We start from the raw sequence: 16,649 nt of genomic DNA, 5'->3' as shown, positions 1-16,649 counted from the left end.
TGTGGGGGTGACGTCCCCACCTAGGAGATGCATCTAAGCTTGCCTCCCTATCAAAAATAGCTTTTTTCCTTTGTTCTCTTTTTTTTTTTTTGCCTGAACAAACCTGTGACTTGTTTTGTTCATCTGATTGTAGCTTTGTCCAAATGTTACTGAAGAAATCATAATGAATTGATCAATGTAGCACTGGAGGATGGCAGGAGGAGTCTAAAGAAAAATCTGGAAAGGTTGACAAAATGGGCTGAAAAGTAGCTACAGATCATTCAAGCACGTGCAAAGTACTGTTCATAAATGACAGTAACCCTAGTGTACAATATCAAGTGGAGGACTAGAACTGATGACAAAAGAGAAAAGGAATACTAAGTCTTGATCCCGCCTGGAATGTACCACCAGGAGCAAAGTGAGAGGGTAGTGGCAGCAATAAGCAGAATGCTGCGGTATCTCCTCAGGGAAAGAGAATCTAGAAACAGGAATAATGCTTCTAGTATCAATTTACCTGAAAGGAGCACAACAGCAATACTTGCTTTCCATAGGAAATCACTGTCAGTGAAATTTGTAAGTGAGCACAGGCAGTGATTCCCTTTGTTTTCGGTGAGTTCTCCTATCTTCAAGTTTGTGTGACTGTGGAGTTTGTATATATAACTTTGGGGTGTGAAGGGCTTGCCCCCTTTATTGAAGGGTGCAGAAAGCCTTACCCTCTGCACGAAATGCTTACAGTTTATTTTTTTCACCTTTTTAAGTTTCAAGGATTCGTTTTTAGCTATTTGGTTCCTTTGAGTTCTGACATATGGGTTGACTTGATAGAATCAATGCTTCCACTCCACCACGCACTAGTCAGGTTTAAGCCATACCCAGAATGCTAAATGCAGTACTGGAGGACATACACGGAGGGAGGAAAGCTGTAGAAGAGTATGGGGGATAAATGGGAAAGGATGCAACCAGAAACTAGAGAAGTTAGAATTCTTCTTAGCTGAGAAAAGAAGACTCAAAGGACATAATATAGGTGTTCAAGATTATTTTGAGGAGAAGTGAAATGATTGTCCTGAAAAGGAAATATGGAGTGGGTATAGCTACCAAGTTCAACTTGTAAGAACCAACTACACCATGAAGCAGTGAAAATACTTCCTCATAGAGAGGGCTGTGGTGCCATGGAATGGATTATCAAAATGGCATGGTGGAAAGGAAATCTAAGGAGGGTTACGAAATGGCATGGGAGTGGTGCAGAAGGCATTTGGGAGACAATGGGATGGAGCAGAGGCAGAATATTGATTGCACTTAGAGTACTCTATATGTAGAGTATTGCTATCAAGCAAATGTAATGTAAATATATAAAAATAATACTATATAATAAAAAAGTATGTTAAATAAATATTATTGGCTTTACATCTTTGCTCTTTTAAAGAAAGAGCAGATGTCAAATCTGCTGCAAGGGAAATATTTTCAACAAAAGCTATGGAGATGAGAAACAATCATTTGACTGAGTAACAAACATAATGTTGTATCCTCCAATGCATTCTCTCAATATAAACAGAAGTCTGCAGGCCTTGGGCTCCACAGCAGAAACTCACACATAGTAATACTTTAGGAAGTCTATAATTTTATTGGATGCAAACTATAATAACAATAGTCATCCTTTAATTATTTTATTACAGATTTCTGCAGGTTCATTATGTGAAGTTATGCACCAATGCAATCTGAGAAATAGCTTGTATTCTGTGGAACTGTTTTTTCTTCCGTTTTGTTCTCACTGCTATACTTTCTCTTTCGTTTTCTGTAACAGGCCTGGATGGTTGAAACAGTTGTTTACAGATTTCATCACTTTCACTCTTAAATTTGCCATCAAGAGGCAGGTAAGGAATTTAAGAGAGTTGAACAGTAACTGTGCTTTAAGACTGACATCTTGAATGCAAATTAAAACATTTTATAATCGAAAGAATAAAACACAAAAAATATCTGCACCATGGATCACTCACAAAAAATCGTTCTGCACATTGCTTGATTGGCATAGTTGTTAAGAAAAAAAAAACTCTAGGTTACTTTACCTCTAGGTCACTTTATACATGTTGATCCTTACTAAGGTTTTTTTTTCATTCAGCTTTATTGCTTTGACTAGTAGCATGCAAAACCTGTCATGGTTTCAGGCCTGAAGTGGGAAAGGATGATGTATTTTTTACTTTACATTAATTTCTATCAATATTGTGTTATGTCTTAAAACTGATAACTCTTCTGAGAACATTTGTTGACTAATTCAAAATTATAGTCTTTAAAGTTACAGACTTATTTTAGTTCAGAAAATGCATGTTAATTTCATGATTTATTCTGTGAACATTTTAAGTTTGTCGAGCCACTGTGGTCAAGTATTCCAGATTTAGGGCCATTGTCCCGGATTATGCTTGTGTTTGTTCCAGATTCTGGAGATAACAGTTTGAAAGCTATGCCTTCAATCAGATCATATCTGGAATACTGTAGCTGCAGTTACTGATCAGCTGGGGAAAAATAGTGATGGGAAACTCTGCTAGGACTTTCCGTAGGGCAAGGATGGAGACAAGGTCATTTTTCTTTATTTCTGCTCTCTGAACGACTATAAGTAGTGTTGCATAATATAGCATTTTAGGAAACGCACTCTCAACTCAGAAGTATACAAATCAGGAAATCACCCACAGAAGAGCACGACAGATACCATTAGTGCACTGTGTTTTAAAGCCACCAAACACCAGCTGTAATACTACAAATCCATTTATCATTAATGTCCAGAAAAACAATTACAGTGGATAAAAAGTGTACACAGCCTTGTTAAAATGCCAGGTTTTTGTGATATAAAAAAATGAGACCACAATAAATCATTTCAAAAATTTCTCACCTTTAATGTGACCTATAACCTGTGCAATTCCATTGAAAAACAAACAAATCTGTTAGGGGAAAATATATATAAAATAAAAAACGTACAATATGCTGGTTGCATAAGTGTGCACACTGTTAAACTAATACTTTGTTGTGTTTGCACACCTTTAAACTAATACTTTGTTGAAGCACCTTTTGATATAATTACAGCATTTGGTCTTCTTGGGTACACAGTTGCCATAAATTAAAGAGATTCTGATTAACCCCAAATAAAGTTTAGCTGTCCTAGTAGGATTTTCCTGACATTTACTCAGTTGCCTGCTACAGCAAAAGCCATGGCTCGCTGAAAGTTTACAAAGCATGAAAGATATCTCATTGCTGAAAGGTATCAGTCAGGAGAAGGGTACAAAAAAAATTTCCACAGCATTGGATATACCATGGAACACAGCGAAGACAGTTATTAAAAAGTGGAGAAAATATGGGACAACAGCGATGTTGCAAAGAACTGGATGTCCCTCCAAAACTGATGAAAGACAAGGCAGAAACTGGTCAGGGAGGCTGCCAAGAGACCTACAGCAACACTGATGGAGCTGCAGGAATTTCTGGCAAGTACTGGTTGTGTACTACATGTGACAACAATCTCCCACATTCTCCATATGTGTGGACTATGGGGTAGAGTTGCAAGATGGAAGCCTTTTCTTACACAAAAAAACATCTCAGTCCGTCTAAAACTTGCAAAGCAATACATCAAGTCTCCCAAAAACATGTGGGAAAATGTGTTATGGTCTGATGAGACCAAGGGTGAACTTTGTGGCCACAATTCCAAAAAGTACGTTTCGTGCAAAAACAACACTTTGCATCACCAAAAGAACATCACCCCCACGGTGAAGCATGGTGGTGGCAGTATCATGCTTTGGGGTTGCTTATCTTCACTTGGAACTGGGGCTTTAAACAAGGTGGAGGAGAATTATGAACAGTTCCAAATACCAGTCACTTTTGACCCAAAACCTTCAGGCATCTGCTAGAAAGCTGAAGATGAAGAGGAATTTCACCTTTCAACATGACAATGACCCCAAGCATACATCCAAATCAACAAAGAATGGCTTCACCAGAAAAAAAATTAAGTTTTTGAATGGCTCAGCCAGAGCCCAGACCTAAATCCAATATAAAATCTGTGGGGTGACCTGAAGAGGGCTGTGGACAAGAGATGCCCTTGCAATCTGATACATTTGGAGTGCTTTTGCAAGGAAGAGTAGGCAAATATTGCCAAGTCAAGATGTGCCATGCTGATAGACTCCTACCCAAGAAGACTGAATGCTGTTATTAAATCAAAAGGTGCTTCAACAGAGTATTAGTTTAAGAGTGTGCACACTTATGCAACCAGCTTATTGTACTTTTTTTATTTTTTATATTTTTTCCCCTAACAGATTTGTTTGTTTTTCAATTGAATTGTACAGGTTATAGGTCACATTAAATGTTTGAAAAGTTTTGAAATTATTTATTGTGGTCTCATTTTTTATATATCACAAAAACTTGACATTTTTACATGGGTGTGTACATTTTTTTATATCCACTGTAAATGAATTTGTGAATTTCATGAAATTAACAGGACAATTCCTTAAAACTTCAGCATGACAGCATTCTAAAAATAATCAGAAATCAGTAGAATCTACTTAGCCACAGCATTGTCTATATTTATGTCCATATTAGCATCTATATTTTGATGATCCTTTCACTGTAGACTTATTTTCTCATTGTACATGAACTACAAAGTACTACAGCAATCTCTTACCTTCCATAGGCCCTTCATTCTCTGACTTAAAAGTCTGTTCCAACACATATTTGTAGATATTGTACAACATTTCCTATATAAACGTTAAAACTGTGTCCCCCAAATAGGTTCATAGGTAAGTACTAGGCTAGGTGCTCTTGCAGGTCATTATAAGCCTAGCCAGTTTCTCTTTTTGTGCTCTAAATAACCTATTCCATTTGGTTATAGATTTGTTTGCCCATCCTATGTTCAACAATTATATATTACCCCTAATGAGAATAACTGGGATCATACCACAGATAATTTGCAGGAACATGTGTGTGAGATAAAGCATTTAGGAGCTGTCTCTGTCCATTAGTAGTACAGGGGGCAGTCCTGGGGTAACGTTTCTGTTTTTTATGCATAGATCTAAGTTGGTCTTGAAAATGGACAGGGATGAACTGTGCTTTATGTGGAAAGGAAGTACATTCCTCAGCAGCAATATCCTCCGCAAGCTATACCTATCCCATTGCAGAACAGATTTAGATCCCTAGAGCAAGTATTTCTGGTGCTATTTGATTTGCTAATGTACAGTAAATCTATCAGTAATGGTTTGGAGGATACCTTGTATGCCAGACACAGGTCAACTCCTATCAGTCTGTAGGATACCTAGTATAGTGACCGGGCTTTGACTTGTTTCATGTAGGAGATGTTGTTAGGCCTTGTATCCTTTTAGTAAGGTATCTCTGTGGGTGTTCCAGTTGTTGAATGTGTCTGGCCAGATAGATGCCAGAGGGAGTATTATATTCAATGACAGGCCTAATGAGGGCTGGGTAATGAGGGGCAATGACATCCCTGGATCTAGACACAATCCCTTGTTTGTAAGCTGTGCAGTATAGAAGGACTTTCGTACAACATCAGCCCAAGATTTTGGCACCAATTATCTATTTAAGGCAAACCTCCCTGCAGGAAGGCTAAGTCATATGGGGGTTCAATGACTGCTCAAAACTTGCATACCTTTAAAACCTTTTAGCATCCTGCTATTTAACTCTCTTACCCTCTGAAAGCATAGTACCAACATTCATTGCATATTTTCTGCTAGTCAGTTTCTGATGCTGTTCATAATATTTTATGCATGAAGACAGTGCTTAACTTATTCCTCAACCTTCTGTAATGGGATGGTATAAAATGACCCAGTAAACACTAGCAAGGACATGTTATCTGTGTCATCCTTCAGAGAATGTCAGCCCAAAAGGCACTGCCATACTTATCTCAAACTGCTTCACTGAACCAAAAAAAAATAAAACAGTGCTGTAGATGTCTGACGTATGCACTTTCATATTCTGCCATAGTGTTATTCAGTGTTTTGGCTTCTGTGGTGTTGTAATATAGCTGTAATTGCTTCTCTGCCATGGGAATCAACAAATACACACTAAACCTAAAAAGCGTTTGCATTTCTGTCTGTGCACACACTCACGTTTGTATGTGAATGCACATTTGTATACGTGGGCATGCATCAGCATATATGTGTATGCTGTATATCACATTAAAACATAAATAGTAACTGCCCCTTTCTGGAGCACCATTTCACTATCTTTGCAAATTTTCCTGGAGATTGTACAACCTCAGTGAACATTATAGCAAGTAAAGAGGGTGAAAGGGATGAATACCCTGTATGGGAGGTGAATGGTGGGCTTCCCACCCATTCATCCTGGACCACTAAGTAATTGTTAGTATTGTAACATTTGGCAGAATGACCCATTGATAAAACAAGAGTTTAAATACCACAAAATAGTTTATGTGCACATCAAATATGCGTATGCATGTAACCAGATAATAGTACTAGTACTACTGAAGCAATGTTGTCAGCTACATATGCTGTTGCTGTACATGTTTCTAATTTCTAATTGTCATATAATGTATTTAAGTGAATATATGAGTTTCATTTCGATTTGTCTTCACTTTTTATTTTTAGATATGTAAAGAAATTAATTATGTTGCAAACCTACTTGCAGCTTTTATTCAGGAAAGAGCAGGTAAGCAATATAGAAATTTTTGTTCTAAAATATCTGTGTTCTTTTAAAAATGTACTGAAAAATACCCTCTGATATCGTCACAAGTAGGCAGGTATGTTTCATATATGAAAAATTAAAATGAAATATTACATTTGCCATACAGAAAAACTGTAATACATGGGTGGTGGAAATCACAAAACAATTTCATATATGTTGGAATCATCACTTAATTGGCATAACTTAAAGTCTAAAAATCATGAATGGTAACAGGATTGCAGTGATGATAACAAAGAAACGAATGCCAAGTTCCAAAATGAAAGCTAGATCAAATCATAAGATTTTGCAAATCTAACTCGGATCTAACTAAGTCATTAATATAAAGAATTAGTGGGGACCCATTCTCCGAAATAAACTGAATTTTACTATAACAAGACATGATAAATATAGAAATGGAAATTTAGGCAACGTATCATCTCAGTGAGAAAACAAGAATAGCTGATAACCCATACATAACAAGAGAAAACAAGAATAGCTGATAACCCATGCATAACAAGAGAAAACAAGAATAGCTGATAACCCATACATAACAAGAGAAAACAAGAATAGCTGATAACCCATACATAACAAGTGCATCAAGCTTTCTTTTAAACTAGTTCCATATGAAATGGAATATTCCATTCTCTGCAGCATCTGTCTTTTGCAGGATAAACCCATTTATGGGAGATGTCACCGTTCTCTGCAGCATCTGTCTTTGGCAGAAGTAGGATACACTCTTTTTTATGGGAGATGTCACCGTTTTCTGCAGCATCTGCCTTTGGCAGAAGTAGGATACACTCTTTTTTATGGGAGATGTCCCCATTCTCTGTAGCATCTGTCTTTGGATGGAGTTGAATATACTCTATCTAATCTAAAATGAGCAAGATAGTAAGTACTGTGAGCCCACAGTTGTTCCACTTCAAAATATTTATAAAATGACAAGACATTTGACTAAAATCTTTATATTGCCAAAAAGGCATAAAAAATTCACCCACGCAGCTCTTGATAAGCAAATGTGAATCATTTAAGAGAATAGACATAGAAAAATTACTGCAAACATCAAAAATTGTTCAGCGTATTGTCATCCACAAAATAAGTGATGGTTAGGGTGCAAATACATGTTGTTTATTTTATAAAAAGGTAATAATAACAGACAGTTGTTTATATTTCCTTTTTAATGGACAGATGTAAACATTTCAATAAAGAAAACAGGTAATAAATATCTTTTGGTTTTGAAATATATTAACACTAAAACTCCATACAAGATAGGGTCACGGCACATCATCAAATACAGTTTCAATGAAATGATATCTAATGAAATGGCAATCACCAGAATGAGCTGAATGAACTGCATTGTGCTGAATCAGCCCAGTATAATAAACTGGCACTCAAGAGTGTTACTTATGGATCTTGGAGGTCTATCATTACCCACAGAGTGTTAAGTAAATGTCTCTAGGAGTGGGTGCTTCACCTGTACATGTACCTGGAAATGATGATTGTTCATATTTGTTCATTTGTTTGCTAATTAACCAGGTAAGTGAACTGGTCCAAATAAGTATTTTGGCCATGATGCAGGCTAGAGGCACAACTTGTAATAACAGCTGTAGGAAAACAAACTTAAGCAAAACATGCATGTCCACACATAGATCACTATTGCAGTAGCCTAAGTTATTTGGGTATTACCCCTTGAACTGGCCAGCTTTCCAAAGGTTTGAATGCTTTCCAAGTGCTCCAATTGCCTGGAGTGTTTGTTGTGTTCCATAAAAAAGGCAGTTGGAATGCCAAATTGCTTTTTCTGCCAAAGTTAGTGCTTCTTCGGTGAACCGCATGATTCGGTCATTTAGTTAGAGACCCTTCAGGAACTGGGTAGATAAGTCACTGTTGAGGAAAGCTTTCATATTTTATTCATTGTATGACTAAAATTGTAATTACCATGCCAGATGTTCTGTTTTTACTAAGAAACAAATTGATCTGAGCTGTTAATACAGTGCGAACATTATACCTCTGGAGCTTCTTCTCAGTCTGAGCATTCTGATCTGAGGACAGTAGTACTTCAGATTTCCCTGCTGAAGAAATTTCTTTCAATGAAATTTATCCAATAAGAAAGGCATTTCAGTGGAATTAGAATAAACTTCTTATGGCACAAAAAGTGTATCATGATTTGTTACAGATGCTTAAGGCTGCAACTATACCTCCTAAATTGCATGCTTTAGAGAATATTTTTCATACTGCATGAAGCCTTCCTGATGCACAACTTTTGACCCCTAAGAGGTATGACAGGGTATTCAAGGTACCCCAGGCATGTAAGTACCTGTGCTCTTACCCTAAAGCAGATCCAGCACTTATTATTTTATCCAAATCTGATGCAGCTAAACAGTGTACTGGAACCAATCCTATTCCTACTAATAAGTATGGGAAAGCAATGGATAAGTTGGGAAAGAAAACACATTTTTCTTGTACTTTATCTTTTAAAACTTTGAACTGTCAAACTCACATGCTAAGTGTTTGCTTATCTCATAGGTTCATAGGTTCATAGGTAGGTACTAGGCTATCAGCCCAAGGGCCTAAGTAAGCCTAGTCAACAAGGTTCCCTGGCTTACGCCACCCAAGAAAGTTAATTTACTGTGCCCCTGTTGAGCAGAGCCACAGAAGTGATCCCCAGGGTGCATTTCCCATTTTCCATCCACTCATCAAGATTTTTCTTGAAGAGTGCTAATGAGGAACTTTGCTTGACATAGATGGGTTGCTTGTTTCAGAGTATAGGAAGTCTCTGGGACAGGAATCTATCCCTCCAGCATGTTCTGTTTATTGTAGTGACAAGGTTTAGGTCCCTGGACCATGTAGCTCGGAGAGGTTAGGATTTCTTTAGGTGTAGCATGTCCAACAGCTCTGGGTTTGACATAGCTTTGTATGTTAGGCAGTGATCACCTCAGAGTAGGCGATATGCTACAGAGTAAAGCTGGAGTTTTTTGAGACAATCAGTGTAGGGCATCTGTTTGAGGCCCATAATCCTCTTTGTGAGGTACTTCTGTGGCCTTTCCAGCTGCTGCAGATGTCTTGTGAGGTACCTTCCAAAAGGGGCATTGTACTCTATAATGGGTGTAATGAGTGCAGAGTAGAGGTGAACAATGACCTTTTTTTCCTGGATGAGAACCCTTTTGTGATGAGGTGTGCCACATAGAAGGATTTCCTGATTACTGTGACAATGTGATTATCAAAGGAGACATTACTGTCCACCTGGGTCCCAAGGTCTCTTATCACACATCTGGCATTAAGTAGACTGCCATTTATGCGGTAGTTCATGCATACAGAGTTTTTACCAAAGGGGATGACAATGTACTTTTTGGCATTGAGCTTGAGGCAGTGGCTCTGACACCAGGTATCAGGCTCACTGAGGCCCTTCTGCAGGATGTTCACATCATTTGGGGACTCGACTATGGCTCCTAGTTTGCAGTCATCTGCGAACTTCGTTAGCCAGAGGTCTTCTGTGTTAGCCTGTACTTCAGAGAAGTGGCTACCAAACAGGAAAGGACCCAAGACTAATCCCTGTGGTACTCCACTTGTCACTGGTTTGAAGTCAGATTTGGAGTCTGCAACTTTTACAGTGTGGGTTCTGTCAGTGAGCCAGTTGATGACCCATCTTGTGATGTATGGATTTATACCCAGTTTAGTCAGTTTATCTATGATCCCAGAATGGAGGATAGTGTTGAAAGCCTTGGCGAGATCAAGATAGACTGTGTGAACTGCCTTAACCTCGTCTACGGCTTTGGTGACTGTTTCAAACAAGTTGATCAGGTTCAGGAGGCATGATCTGCCTTTCACAAACCTGAACTGGGTGGGGTCCAGAGTTTGGAGGTTACCAATGCCTTTGTTTTTGAGTTCCATGATGATACTTTCCATGGCCTTGCAGACCAGGCTCATCAGGCTAATAGGGTGATAGTTCCCAGGATCAGTGTTGGCTCCCCCTTTGTGGAGTGGGATAACTGTTGCTTTGCACCGTTCATAGGTTCATAGGTTGGTACTAGGCTATCAGCCCTAGGGCCTATACAAGCCTAGCCATAACAATTCCCTGGCTATTTCTTCCCACATTATTTACTTTCCTGGACCCCTGTCTAGCAGGGCGACTGACGTGATCCCTGGAGTGAATTTCCTTTCTCCCATCCAATCGTCAAGGTTCCTCTTGAAGAGGTCCAAAGAGGCACTCTGCTTGACATGTATGGGCAATCTATTCCAGAGTCTGGGGAGTCTCTGGGTCAGGAACCCATCCCTCCAGCATGTTTTGTTTATTGTAATGACAAGGTTTAGATCCCTGGAGCGTGTAGCTCTGAGGGATTGGGATTTCTTTAAGTGTAGCATGTCCAACAGCTCTGGGTTTGACATGGCCTTGTATGTTAAGCAGAGATCGCCTCTGAGTAGGCGATATCGACAGAGTATAGCTGGAGTTTTTAAGGCGGTCAGCGTAGGGCATCTGCTTTAGGCCTGTGATTCTTTTAGTGAGGTATTTCTGAGGCCTTTCCAGTTGTTGCAGATGTCTTGAGAGGTACATACCAAATGGGGCGTTGTATTCTATAATGGGTCTAATGAGGGATGAGTACAGTGGGACAATGACCTCCTTTTTTCTGGATGAAAAGCCCTTCGTGATGAGGTGTGCCACATAGAAGGATTTCCTGACTGTTGTGGTGATGTGGTTATCGAAGGTGAGACCACTGTCCACCTGTGTCCCTAAGTCTCTTATCACACTTTCTGTGTTTAGTGTACTACCACCTATATGGTAATTCATGGATACATGTTTTTCCCAAAGGGGATAACAATACATTTCTTGGCATTGAGCTTCAGCCCATGGCTCTGGCACCAAGCATCTGTTTCTGTAAGGCCCTTTTGTAGAGTATCCACATCATTTGGGGATTCAATAATGGCTCCCAGTTTGCAGTCATCTGCAAACTTTGTTAGCCAGAGTCCCTTAGTGTTGACCTGTACTTCAGAGAAGTAGATGCCAAACAAGAGCGGCCCCAGGACTGAACTCTGAGGTACTCCACTTGTCACTTGTCTGGAGCTGGATTTGGAGTCGGCTACTTTTACAGTGTGGGTTCTATCAGTAAGCCATTTAGCAACCCATTGGGTGACATAGGGATTAATACCCAACTTAGTAAGTTTATCTATGATTCCAGAGTGGGGGATGGTGTCAAAGGCCTTGGCAAGGTCTAGATAGGCTGTGTGGACCAGCTTACCCTTGTCCATGGCTCTGGAGACTGATTCAAAGAAGTCAATCAGGTTCAGGAGACAAGATCGGCCCTTCACAAACCCAAACTGGGTGGGGTCCAGTGTTTGAAGGTTGCCAATGTCTTTGTTTATAATTTCCATGATAATACGCTCCATGGCCTTGCAGATAAGGCTTGTCAGACTGATAGGACGGTAGTTTCCGGGATCCAAGGTGGATCCCCCCTTGTGGATTGGGATAACTGTAGCTCTGCGGCACTCAGTGGGCATGAAACCTGAGGTGAGGCTATGATTAAACATGACACTTAGGTGAGGTGCCAGTTCATATTGTAGTTCATGTAGTACACAGCCAGGGATGTCATCTGGTCCCATGGATGCTGTATTCTTGGCTTTAGAGAGTGCGTTTTGTACCTGTGTGGCCATTATTACTGGAATTTGGCAATCTTCCGGTATTGAGATGGGCCATTTAGGGGGTGAGAGGGGGGTGAAGTTGGCTCTGAATCGATCTGCCAGGATATTGGCAATATCCTTTGGATCAGTATATTTATTGCCATTCTGTTTTAGCTCAGAGCAGATCTGAGCATTGCCATTTAGATTCTTGACATAGTTATAGAATGCTTTGTGGTTGTCTTTGAAATCTTTGGTAATTTTATTTTCATAACTAGCTTTGGAGGATTTTATGAGGCATCTCAGTTTCTTACTGAGGCTAGTAAGGGAGTTTTTTGCATCCTGGGATTTTCCTCTTTTCTGCAAAAGTTTCTTCCTTTTGTTGTAAAGTTTGTTTATGGCAGGGGACCACCAGATTGGCTTCCTTTTTTTGGATGAGAGCATTTTGGTTCTATTTGGGATGGCACAATTCATGCATGAGTGGATGTGCTCGTACAGTGCCTTAGTGTAGGATTCAGCAGTTGAACTTTCAGTTCCCGTCTGCATGGGTGTCATGAAGTTTGTCACTTCTGACTTGAGTAGCATGAAGTTGGCTTTGGAGACGTTTTTTATGGTGGTTTCTTTACTGGGGGTGGGGGTGGGATGTGGATGTTAAGGGTGATTAGCTTATGGTCAGACCTGACTAACGAGGGGGTGACCATAGGTATGGAGCATTGATTTGCCATGTTGGTAATGACCAGGTCTAGGATATTGGAGCCCCTGGTGGGACTATGGATTAGTTGATCCAGGGCGTTGGAATTTATGAATTCCAAGAACCGTTGCGCAAAGGTGATGGGACATGAGTAGTTTTCCCAGTTAATGGCAGGGTAGTTAAAATCACCCAGTATTAGGGTGTTTGGTTCTATCTTAATATTTTTCAGTATGTTTAAAAAGGTGTAGTGAGAATCTTGGGATATGGTGGGGGATCTGTAGCAAGCTACAATTTGGATTGCAGTCTTACCTAGTGTTCAGTGGGCACAAAGCCTGATGTGAGACTATGACTGAACATGGTGCTTAGGTGTGGGGCCAGTTCGTTCTGAAGTTCTATAAAACGCAGCCTGGGATGTTGTCCGGTCCCATGGATGCTGTGTTTTTGGTTTTAGAGAGTGCAGCTTTTACCTGCATAGAGGGGGTAAGAGGGGGTAAAGTTAGCACTGAACCTATCTGCCAGGATGTTGGCAATATCAGCTGGTTCTTTAATTTTTGTGCCATTGTGCTGTAACTCAGAGCAGATCTGGGTGTTGCCATTGAGATTCTTGACATAGCTATAGAATGCTTTGTGGTTGCCCTTAGAATCAGTGGTGATTTTATTTTCGTAGTTCTTTTGAGAACATGCAGAAGTTAATGGTTAACCTTTCTGCTACTGTGATAACTGTTTTTGGGGTGACTAAGCAGCATATTTTAAAATATGCTGATGATGCAGTGGATTTTCCCTCTAGGGCTGCTGTATCTGGATCAATGTTAAAGATATTTGCTTGGCTTCATAAATGAAAACCTTCCTGAGTATGTTAAATCTGAGATTGTACTGTCTTCTTTAAATAAGGAGACTATGTTTAACCTTTCTGCAGTTGAGGTACTCAAAAAATGTAATGAAACGTAAAAATTGATACAGCAAATGACTAAGATTTTCCAATCCTTCTTTTTAAACTAAATAATAGTTTTTCCTCCTGCTTAGGCTTCTTTTCTAATAAATAATTTAATCAGAAAAGAGAAAGCTTCAAAATCTCAAGGACACCCCCCACAGTCAGCATGACTATCTGCCTGTTCAGGATTCTCCTCCCTTCCACCCTGGCAAACTTGCTATGCCCCAGGGACTTTAATTCTCCCTTATGGCATCAGATGGTCTCAGTTGGATTCTGACTGCAATCCAATAGGAATATTCTTGGCGATAGGAATCCCTACCTCCCTTTCAAAGGATTCTATCTTGCCCAGTCAACCAAATTTCTGTTTTGTATCCCATTGCACACAGCATGTTGTCTCAGGGAGTCATAGAAGCAGTCCCTGCCAACCATCTAGGCAAGGGCTATTATTCAAAGATACTTTTGCATCCCAAACTAGAAAGATCCTGGAGGTCAATGATGGATCTTTCTGCTCTCAACCTTTTTTGTCAAGACCCTAAAGGTCAAGATGTCATAACTTCAGTATCTTGTACCCAGGTTCCTCATCTAGTTTAATTGTAAAGTTGGATCTGAAAGATTCCTTTTATTGTATTCCTATTGCCAAGTATTTTAGGCATTTTTAAAATCTGATGTGTCTGGTTCACAGTATCAGTTCACTGTTTTACCCTTTGGACTCTCCACTGCACCAAGGATATTCACAAAATGCCTAGCTCCAGTCATTGCCTATTCCAGACTCTGGGGCATTCATATCTTTTCATGTTTGGGTGAATGCCTTATTTTTGCAAAGTCCTTTTCTAGCTGTCAAGAGTCCTTAGCAACTGTTCAGGAACTACTACTAGTAATGTTTTTTGGCTTTTCCTGGTTAGGGGTCACTACAGCGGAACGCCAGTCCGCTTATGATTGGCAGTAAAGTTTTACAGTGCCGATGTGACAGCCCAATGCCCAACCTTCAATGAAGGCACACCCATTCACACATGTATTTACCTGCATGTCTACTCAACCATGGGGAGGACATGCAGACTCCACACAGAAGACGCTCCAGCCGAGAATTGAACCAGAGAACCTCTTGCTATGAGACAACAACACTAACCACTGCACCACCGTGAACTACTACTAAATCTGGGATTTCAAATCAATTTGCAGAAGTCTTCTCTCACCCCAGCTCACAGAATGATTTTCCTAGGATGTCCATTAGACTTGGCCTTGGGAAGAACCTTCCTTCCCTCAAACAAAGTAGAAATGTTGCAACAGTTGTTCCTGAGTTTCTCCAGCATAAGCCACACTTCTGTAAGGGAATCCTAGGGTCCATGGTATTGATGATGATAATGCTTCCCTTTACCAGACTATACATGAGGAAAATACAATGGTACATCAGATCAGTCTGGATGCAGCATCTACACCCTTTGACTTTTCAGATTCCATTTCTGCAATTCATAAAGAAGAGGAATGGATGGTGCGGAGACCAGATAATTTGCAATTTAGGTCTTCACTTCTCCCTTCCAACTCTCCCTCCAGTCAATTACCACAGGTGCTTCTAATCTGGTGTGAGGAGCAATTTTAAAAGGGGTAAAAGAGCAAGCTCTGTGGGACCCAGTGGACAGACAGAAGCACACAAATGCCAGAGATATGTTGGCTGTCATTGGTGCTTTAAAGGCCTTGAAACATTTCTGGTCTCCAGGACCTCTGCAACTGTATACAGACAACAATACAGTGATATGGTACATCAATAAACAGGGGGTACCAAATTCTACCCTCTTTCAAGACTAGCTCTGATAGTGTTATCGACTCCTGCAATGAACATGGGACTTTTCCTTTGGGATTTGTGTGATATACTCTCCTATAGACTCCTGGTATTGTCTTGTCCACTTCTTCCAGCCTTTCTGATCCTGTTTCATCACAGCTTCCTGGATCCATGTTCTTGGCAGTGTCTCTGCAGCTGGAGAGTCCACACTTTTATGTGGATTAATGTGGAGCTAGTAGTTGTCTCAGCTAGTTTAAGTTCAGAAGATTATGCCACAGGTTGGGGAGCTTCCATTTCAGGATCATAGGTTCAATAGGGCTTGCTCTCACCTGTTTTTTTTTTCTTAGTATCTGCACAGTTTCTGGCAGTGAGTGCAGTGGATTTAGGCTATGAGTTATTAATGAACTACTTTTTATGGTGCAGAGTTTTTTATCCCTCAACCCTCACTTGCCTACTCTGTGACCTTGACTGAGTCACTTAATCAGAAAGTGCGTTGGGGCAAATGAGAATTTGGATTAGGTCCTCAGGGGTCTTGAGGACTGCATACCTAGCAACTATCTATGAAAATATGAATATTAGAACTTACCTTGGTGGATTCCCATTTAGATAGCGTTTTACTAGGAAACAGATCAAAAGTCAAAAAGTCAGAGATTTTGCACTCGTTCTTTTTTCTACAAATACCATGCTAGAAAAGTCACAACTAAAAATATTACAGCAGTAGTCTGTGCAGAGTACTGTGGGGGACACACATGAACAAATTACAGCAGTAGTCTGTGCAGCATACCATGGGGACACACACAAACACATTACAGCAGTAGTCTGTACAATGTACCATGGAAGACACACATGAATACATTACAGCAGCAGTCTGTGCAGCATGCTGTGGGGGGACATGCATGAACACATTACAGCAGTAGTCTGTGCAGCATACTGTGGGGGACACACAAAAACACATTACAGCAGTAGCCTGTGCAGCATCCTGTGGGGGACATGCATAAACACATTAC

At 40.0% G+C, this 16,649-nt stretch overlaps 1 protein-coding gene across 1 annotated transcript in view; it reads left to right on the top strand.

The window, feature by feature from the left end:
- LOC122809713 (cholesteryl ester transfer protein) overlaps positions 1-16,649 on the top strand; it is an 840,169-nt gene that overhangs the window by 595,821 nt on the left and 227,699 nt on the right. Inside the window, exons 6-7 of the mRNA XM_044081408.1 lie at positions 1,778-1,847; positions 6,564-6,624. Of these exons, the coding sequence (XP_043937343.1) occupies positions 1,778-1,847; positions 6,564-6,624 (131 nt within the window). The remainder of the gene's footprint in view (positions 1-1,777; positions 1,848-6,563; positions 6,625-16,649) is intronic.

The sequence above is a fragment of the Protopterus annectens genome, chromosome 8.part0, assembly GCF_019279795.1.
Source record: "Protopterus annectens isolate FY-2018-M chromosome 8.part0, PAN1.0, whole genome shotgun sequence".
In the NCBI taxonomy this organism is placed as follows: Eukaryota; Metazoa; Chordata; order Ceratodontiformes; family Protopteridae; genus Protopterus; species Protopterus annectens.
Note: the sequence above shows the minus strand (reverse complement) of the source record. Positions and strands in the feature narration are given on the sequence as shown.